At 42.5% G+C, this 8,580-nt stretch overlaps 1 protein-coding gene across 1 annotated transcript; it reads right to left on the reverse strand.

The window, feature by feature from the left end:
- Window positions 1-170: 170 nt before the first annotated feature.
- Window positions 171-7,223, reverse strand: LOC120649222 (DEAD-box ATP-dependent RNA helicase 3B, chloroplastic). The gene is made up of 10 exons (XM_039925956.1): window positions 6,825-7,223; window positions 6,179-6,312; window positions 5,663-6,074; window positions 4,933-5,031; window positions 3,916-4,140; window positions 2,973-3,350; window positions 2,485-2,628; window positions 1,859-1,954; window positions 1,291-1,610; window positions 171-836 (listed from the first exon to the last, which is right to left on the reverse strand). Exons 1-10 carry the CDS (start codon window positions 7,182-7,184, stop codon window positions 761-763), a joined length of 2,244 nt encoding a protein of 747 aa, XP_039781890.1. The 5' UTR covers window positions 7,185-7,223; the 3' UTR covers window positions 171-760.
- Window positions 7,224-8,580: the final 1,357 nt, after the last annotated feature.

The following is an 8,580-nucleotide window of genomic DNA, read 5'->3' on the forward strand; positions in this document are numbered from 1 at the left end:
TCGAACTCCAGGAGGCGTGGGACTGTGGTCTACTGGTCTGTGGGAGTAATAGGGCCACCGAGATCATTTTACATCAACACTAATATGCCTGGAAAATCTTTGAACTAGCAGTACATGATAACTAAAGGCTTTTGTAGTTAGGACAGAATACAAGTTAAAGAATATAAATCTCCAAAAGGTTAAGGACATCAATGACATCATTAAATTTAACAACCCCTAGCTCAACACACAATCACAAAAGGTTATACAATCTTCCGAGAAACATCCGGGATTCATGCCCCGATTTGATAATTTCTCAAGACATTTAACAATATAGTTGACGAAATTCTAATAGTAGCCAACGATTCTGATTGCGTCTGAGCGTCTCTGTCGAAATGGTGTAGCAGCAGCAACTGTACACGGTTCATGTGTTGTTACAATTCTATTGAGGTCCTCAAGAAGCAACAAAAAAAAAAAGAGAACATATCCCAGTAGAGTAGAGCCCGTTTGACATGAACTGAAGGAACTCCTTTGGTAATAACTGGTAGTCAGCATGCCAAAATCTTGCTCAGACGTAACGACCAAACAAAACTGTAGCCACCGCACGGTGCGTCAGCCAGCAATAATCGCAGCTGGCTATCGGACGTATATTGATCAGCAGGGGTGGGGTGGGCTTAGACCTCTTGCTTTGCGTGTTTGATTGTCCAGCTGCCTGTTGGAAGCCGATCAGCCCGAAAGGAGCGACCCCATGCGGCAGGAAAGAATGTGTCATCTCTATCATCTACTTGTTTGGGCAGTCTGACGCACGGTGACCGGATTCGCCACAGTTGAAGCAAGCACCGCTGAAGCTTCTGTTACTGCAAATGGTGGAAGATCATTAGCTTTAGAAACAGATAGACCATCATGTAATGGGCTACAGCAAGAGCTAGCAAGCTAAACAGGTTACTCCACTGGTTAAAATTAATTAATAATTATACAGCATTAGGTTCCATACACACACTCCAATACTAACAGATACCAAACAGAAGTATATCGTGAGGGTACCAAACAGAATATCACGAGGATGAAAATAGCGTACGACACGGGATGCAGCATATTCTGACAGGAATTGTTTTGTGAGATCAGCTTGTTTCATATTCTCAATTTCTCATCATGCATGGAGATTTTGATGACTGTGCGTCCTGATTATGCATCTACTTCATGAAGGAAATGCCAGGTCGCTCTAAATGAACTACCTAAGAACCAATGCCTGGATAGTGTACATCTAGAATTGCAACTTGCTACATTATCCCAGGATCTTCTGAAGCTTACCTCTCCCTACCGCCGAAGGATGATGAGCGGCCACCAAAGGATGGTGAGCCACGGCTACCGTAAGATGAGGAGCGGCTACCAAAGGATGAGGAGCGGTTTGATTTTCTCCCACCACCTGACCAGTCATCATCTGTCCAGCTATCATTGTCAGATCTGAAGCTTCGGCCACCACGGCGGAATCTATTCTCACCGTCTGAATCCCAACCACCCCGGCCTCTTGCACTGCCACCACCCCTGGACCGCTTGTTCCTAGAACCTCGGTCGTTTGAAAAGCGGCCATAGCTATCAGAAGGAGGTCCATCATCTTGCAACGCAGGCAGCTGAAAGCAGGAAACAATAAAACAGCCATCGCCAACTCACTCACAGACCAAAATCACATCCGAAATAAGAACAGCGTAAATATGACGCACTATAAAAATCAATGCAATTTAAGCTGGCTTGATTGGAGATAAAAAGACAGTAAAAAGGTATATCAAAATACTGAGACTAGACTTTCCTGTTAATGTCAGCTAGCATTTTTCATAACATAAATTGGTCACGACTAACGTGAAGAAGCTATATCAATTACCTTTGAAATTTTGGTTATGGTGTTTCCTGCAGGGAGTTCCATGGCGAGCAAATCCTTTGCAATCTCCTCAGGTAAATCAAAGACTGCTCCTTGGACCTGACACGATCAATAATGATAGACCATCAGTAATGATAGACTAAAAAGTGAAAATTCATTAGGACAAAAAAAATACTATAAACTACATTCTGCACTACAATGTCATTAATTATTATGCATGCAATTTTCCTTCTCTTAAGGTAAAAGCTAGATAAAGTATCAGCACAATTAATTGCACCGGATGCCCCATCCAAACCAATTTGTAGGATCGAAAATAATCCCAAGCAGCATAACTGTGGCACAATATGCTTTCATTTCATAATTGAAGTCCAAATTGGGTTGGAATATCATGCCAAGCTTTACACAGATAAAGAGCAAAAGCAAATGAAAATGAGATACACAGGGAGCGGCTTAGATATGCAGAAAAGGCAGATTTTATACAAGAAACTATCTTGGTGGTGCTCTGCATGCTACTAGATCCAATGCACATAATGGTGAAGATATGCATGCTGAGGAAGTAGTAAGAGACACCATCTTAAAATGGCAGAAACAGATGCCAAACAATCTAACGTAGAAGGGGGAAAACTCACGTTCTCATCTGCTGTTACGTATATTTTGCCAACTTCATCTGCAGCAGCTGAATAAACATCAGATAGAAAACCAGTAACAGATCTAGGAGAAAAGAAGCCTCTTCCGTATCCTGGATCTCTAGTTAGTTGCAACGTCACCCATCCCTGCATTTCAATAGAGGAACAAAGCATGTTTGAGGGCATCATCCATAAGAACAAAAACACAAGAAAAGACAAATGCACAACAAAAACTGTGGAGCTTTTTCTAGATGATTGCTTGATCATCTGTTGCAAATTCATAATATAGAAAGTTTAAGTACTGATGGTTGGCAGTAGTAGTCATATAACATCAGCCAGATAATATTCACATCCAGAAGTAGAAGCCAGAACAACTGGATCAACTCGACAGTGGAACATATGTGATGTATGCCTACTTATGCAGCTGACCTCAATGGTAGGTATAGACGTATGGAAGAACAATGCATGTTTAATTTTCTCCCACTTCTTACCTGCTCATGACTGATCAGAGAACGTGAAGAAGGTGGCTGAGAAAATCCACTCAGATGTGCCAGTGCAGAAGCAAGAGCATGAGGTCCTAGTTCTTCTGTTAATCTCTCAGCTGCTCCAAGGAAGTACTGAGTCGACTCTGGGTGCACCCCTTGCAATGTAGCAATGACATGCTCAGCAGATGACTCCAGAACTTCTTCCATGGATGGAGGGCTTATAAACTCAAACTTGCAACCAACATCACGCTCAAGTGACTTAACTGTCCTTTTCTGGCTACTTGTAAACATCAAGATTGCAGTTCCTGCTTTCCCAGCCCGTCCAGTGCGTCCAGAACGATGGACAAAAGTTTCTGGATCATTTGGCAATTCGTAATGAATAATCTGCATAAAAAACAAAACCTCTTGTTAATTGTCCAGTATGTGCCTACGGTTCATTTCAAATACTGTCATCGAATAAAGTAATAAAAACAGTATCACGCAAATCACAAGATTACCAACAAAAAGACATCAGATAGGGATGCTATTAGAAAAAATTTTGATGTTGCAATATGAAACCCAATGCATGCATGCCAAACTAAAATACAGAACAGCACTTATATTTTAGTGGCAAGATGAAATCCTTGATTGCTAGATTCCTGTCTTCCTGAATTGCCAGGTGAAATGCTAAGTGCTTTGAACTGCTTGAAGATATAATACCTTGTCCAACACTGTAAATATTAAATGAGTTTGAAACTCGAAATTTTAAATAATTATCTTTTCCAGAAGAATACATGCTAATAATTTGGTAGGAAAGATCTTTTATACATAGTTATATATTGAACATTTGAAAATTCTCAATAGTTAACCATCACAGCTCCAAGATAATGAGATAACATGTGTTTGCACTGGTGTTTTACAGAATTACTGTATCTAGAATCAGGTGAAGTAAAGAGGAACGCGAACCCACCAAATCAACATTTGGTATATCCAGACCACGGGCAGCAACATCAGTTGCCACTAGAACAGTAAATTTCCCTTGACGAAAGCCATTTAGTGTCCTCTCACGCTGATGCTGTGAAATATCACCATGGAGTGCCTCAGAAGCAATACTGTTTGTCAGTGCCAATGAAACCTCGTCTGCATCCCGCTTTGTACGAGTGAACACAATGGTTTTCCCACCCTTTGCATAAACCTGACAAGAAAATATATGGATAAGCATTGACATTGATTAAACAACACAACTTATCCATGCAATAGATATGTGAAAGTGACCAAGGCTCAGCAAAACTGAATCCTTAAATGTTAAATATGCATGGCAGATACATGGATGAAATTGTGTATAAAACAGACAGAAGTAAAAAAATTATACACGGCAGTTACAGATTTCATGATCTACTGAATTCCAGGGCCTGGAGACAGGCAAACCATCACAAAATCCAAATGGTGAAATTAAAAACCAACACAATATTCACAAATCACGATAACAACAGCACGATGATAACCAATTAACCATTTACTAGAAGTACCAGGGTACAATAAAGTTTTCTCTAATCAGCTTTCAAAATCCGAATTTGCCAACATAAAAAATAAGTAGCACAAATACTTTTTGAAAATACTAAAGCCAACACTCTGTTTCAGAAGCACAAATCATTTGCAATTTCAACCATTAGTGCTAGATTGAGACCTAGCAAAGTAGCAATATCAAGATTTTTTTTATACATAGAAGAATCAGCTTATACCAAGCTAAAATGAACAAAGTAACCAAAGAATTCAAGGAAAGTAGAAATGGTATTCATGGAAAAGTAATAGTACCATGTAAGAGTAAGAATTATACTTATATGTTTATGATGATTAAACAAAAAAACATGCACGTACTAGCTGTCTGTACCATTTACTTTATCCCAAGGATTAACAAAGTCAAACATAAAGGTGAGAAGAGGGGAGGGAGAAGCATTTCAAAATTCCATGAGCTGCATTAACATACCGTAATTAGATCGCTGAGAATGGTGCGTTTTGATGTCGCTGTCAGTGGGATAGCATAGAGTTTGATTCCTTCAGCAAGCTTTTCATCTTGATCACCAACCTAATTGAACAAATGAAGAGACACAATAACTTATTAGGGCATAAAGATACGAGAAAATTCGGCCATAAACATACAGATGTGCCACAATTGTTTCACAAAGGAACCAACAGGGACCTTCAATTGCAAGTGCAACTAAACTGCTCAAATAAAGACTTAGCATCTAATACACCCCAAGGCCCCAGGGTACTGTATTGACAAATATCTAGATTCCAAAACCAGCATGAGCCATGAATAAATTGTTGTAGTGACAGGAGTGTCCTAACTGCTAGTCAGCATTGCACAAACAAATGCATATAAATTCGTCCTTTACTCCTTCAGAGAGTTTTCATTAGAAAGGGAGCAACTAATTTATTGCCATTTGCATCGATGCATCATGAATAAGATTAAACCTGATTTTCCAGCTGGCATATGGCATAAGAGAACCAATAGCATGGTCAAGTGTTATGGCTAGAATATGCATCAAATAGCATGCAACATGACCATAACATTGACATGTATGACCAAGTTAACATGATAACTGCAACCACATGTAAGAAAGCTCTTATAGTAGATGACATAAGCTTAGCTTTGTCCAACTGTGTAACAAAAGAACAGGAGAAATAAGGACAGAAAAGGCATGAGAAGGCCATACCAAGTCAATTGTCAAAGGGTTGTTCAAGTACCGCCTGGACAATTTATTCACCCAACTAGGCATCGTCGCAGAGAACAGCATGCTTTGCCTCTCTGCAGGCAGCTGTTGTAATATTGTTTCCACATCTTCCTCAAACCCCACTGCAAGCATTTGGTCAGCCTCATCAAGGACTAAATACTGAACTTCTCCCAACTGGAGGCTTCCACCATTTATCAAATCAATTATGCGACCCGGTGTTCCAACAACAACATCAACACCACGCGAGAGGGCGTTCTGCTGGACATTATACGAAACACCACCATAAACACACACTGTACTGATCTTGGATGCTGATTCCTTTATTTCCTTCTCAACTTGTTTGGCTAACTCCCTGGTAGGTGCCAGAACCAAAACCCGAGGAATACGACCTCGCCTGCCAAAATTGAAAAGAAATAGTCAATGTGCTGTGTGGATGTCAAGTACCGACTAATTCTAGTGCAGCACAACATAAAGATGCATAGAAATATGAATAGGTACCTTGTACTCCGGCCATCGTCCTCCTCCATTAATCGCTTGATCATGGGTATACCAAAGGCTAGTGTCTTTCCAGTTCCGGTCTTCGCCCGAGCAATCAGGTCACGGCCCTCAAGAGCGGGAATCAACACAGCCCTCTGGAGGAGACAGCAAATGAGCAAAATGCAATATAATTAAGCAAATAGGCACCATTGTGCCTGGGTTGGGCAAAACATGACACATAACGTGCAATTCAAAGTAAAACTAATTTATCTGGCTAGTTTCACAAGCAGTAGTAAATTTAAACAGAAATATCTATCATCTACGCACACTAATTTGACAACGAGTGTATGGATATGAGTTAGTAGGCTAAGAGTCAGTAAAGACTAAACCACTAGAATACAGCATTCCCACTTTCAGCACTAAAATAGACACGCTCCGCTTATCCCGCCACTACCACTATAGTATTCCCCAGGAGACAAGAGGCTCCAATTGCTGGGCGATACAGACAGGCACCGCACCACGAATTTCAGAAACAGAAACCAAATTCCCCAAATTCAATACCCACTCCATCCCCTCCCCGTTTCCTCCCGATAGCTAATCCTGCAGCGGCACTTGGCCGAGGAGTTAAAAGCAAGCGAGTAAAGTAAAATAACAGAGAGTATTTCACCTGGATGGGGAAGAGGTGCGTAATCCCGCGCTTCTCGAGCGTGGCGACGAGCTCGTCGGGCAGGCCGAGCCTGGCAATGGCGAGCTCCTCGTCGTCCCCCTGGAACCCCTCCAGCCCCTCGTCGGCGTCGCTTCCGTAGGCGCCCTCCTCGTCATCCTCGTCGTCGCTCCCGAGCTGGAGCCGCTTGAAGGCGTGCTCGCTGAGCACGGAGTTGGGCGAGGCCACGGCCCCCGCCGCCGCCCACCCGCGCCGCCGCAGCGCCCAGCAGCGGACGGCCGCGGCGCGGGGGCGGGCGGCGCCGGAGGTGGAGGTGCTAGGGTTGGAGAGCGCGAGCGCGGGGAGCGTGAGGAGGGACGCCATGGGGGGGGAGGGAGGGGATAAGAAATGGAATGGATGGCGTAGAGGAGGGCAGGGAGCGGGGAGGCTTTATAGGGCGGTGGTGGATAGGGGGGTTTGCGAGGGGTTTTGGGCTCGCCGGCTGGATTGGGGGCGACGAGGAGCAGCCTCGTTCACAGGATGACAGCGTCGTCGCGTAGCTCTACGGTGGCCTGGGGTTTGCTCTGTCTTGTGCTCGTTCGATTCTCCGAAATATCTGTGTGGGATCTGGACGGGGACAGCCTGCCCTGCCACTGCACAAGTCGGCTGGGGCTCGTGTTTGTGACCTGATCAGGGTTTTTTTTACCGTCCGGTCCGACGAAATCGCCGCCCTCCGATTCCGGCAAACCGGACAGATTTGACCAGTTATCGGAAAAAAACAGTCAAATTCAAATTTCAAACAAAAAATGGTAGTTCAACCGGTTTCCACCGGTTAGACCGGTTTACCGATCCGGTTTGATCGGTTACCGGTCGGTTTGAGTGGTAACCAGCCAAATTCAAATTTTTTTCTTTTATTGGTTTAAATTCAAATGCCCGCAAAGTATACTAAATGAATGTTTGTATAACATGTTTTAGCCTAAATGAATCCTCCAACCCTCTTTTATACTACTTTTATATTAATACAATGTATAACATGTTTTACATTATATTTGTATACTTTTATATGCACGCTTTTTTTTAACTTCAAATGCTCGCAAAGTATACTAAATGAACGAATATTTGAAAAAATTTGACACCATTAGATTCGTCGCAACCTGAAGTATTTTTAAGAATTTTTTGAGAATTTTTCATTTTTTTGAATTCAAATTTGAATTTTAAATTTGGGCCGGTTTGAAACCGACCCAAACCGGAACCGGTCCTGACCGGTAGCCGCGGTTTTCGGACCGGTTCCGGTCGGTTTTTTTAACCCTGGACCTGACGAGCTTTTTTCTGGTAGATGTCAATCAATTTCTAGTGTAACGATAATTCCTGTAAACATCTTTAAAAGAAAGACAACTCTTGTAATAGCGTAATAATGGTTACATAGCAATCTATCAGTAAAAGTGGTTGAATGAAATTTGGACCACTGGATGCGAATGAAATTTAGCTCGGCGCACAATTACATGCCCAATCGTCCATGCCACGAACACACGAGAAAATATGCTCTATCCTTAGAAAAACAGCAGTCCGGTCACGGTTTTTTATGTCTTGTCTAGTGATTTTCGGCTTTTGATATGCAATGGGCCAAGTTATTTTCGAGACCACGTCTTCTAGGCCTGTTTTATAACCGTGTGTTTGGTTCCGGGACGCGGTGGGTTGGGTTGGTTCCGTTCCTCGTTTTAGGGATGGCTCCAACTTCTACTATGTTTGGTTCATTTTTTAGTTTGGGTTGGGTTGGTTC

Source organism: Panicum virgatum, chromosome 9K, assembly GCF_016808335.1.
Source record: "Panicum virgatum strain AP13 chromosome 9K, P.virgatum_v5, whole genome shotgun sequence".
Lineage (NCBI taxonomy): Eukaryota > Viridiplantae > Streptophyta > Magnoliopsida > Poales > Poaceae > Panicum > Panicum virgatum.

Excerpts from the sequence above, each read along its gene's own strand:
- LOC120649222 (XM_039925956.1), bottom strand. The coding sequence starts at position 7,184 with ATGGCGTCCCTCCTCACGCTCCCCGCGCTCGCGCTCTCCAACCCTAGC. Across the intron at positions 3,351-3,915 it reads ATATACCAAATGTTGATTTG|ATTATTCATTACGAATTGCC; the intron begins GTGGGTTCGCGT and ends TTTTTTATGCAG. Across the intron at positions 837-1,290 it reads TCCTTCGGCGGTAGGGAGAG|TAACAGAAGCTTCAGCGGTG; the intron begins GTAAGCTTCAGA and ends CACCATTTGCAG.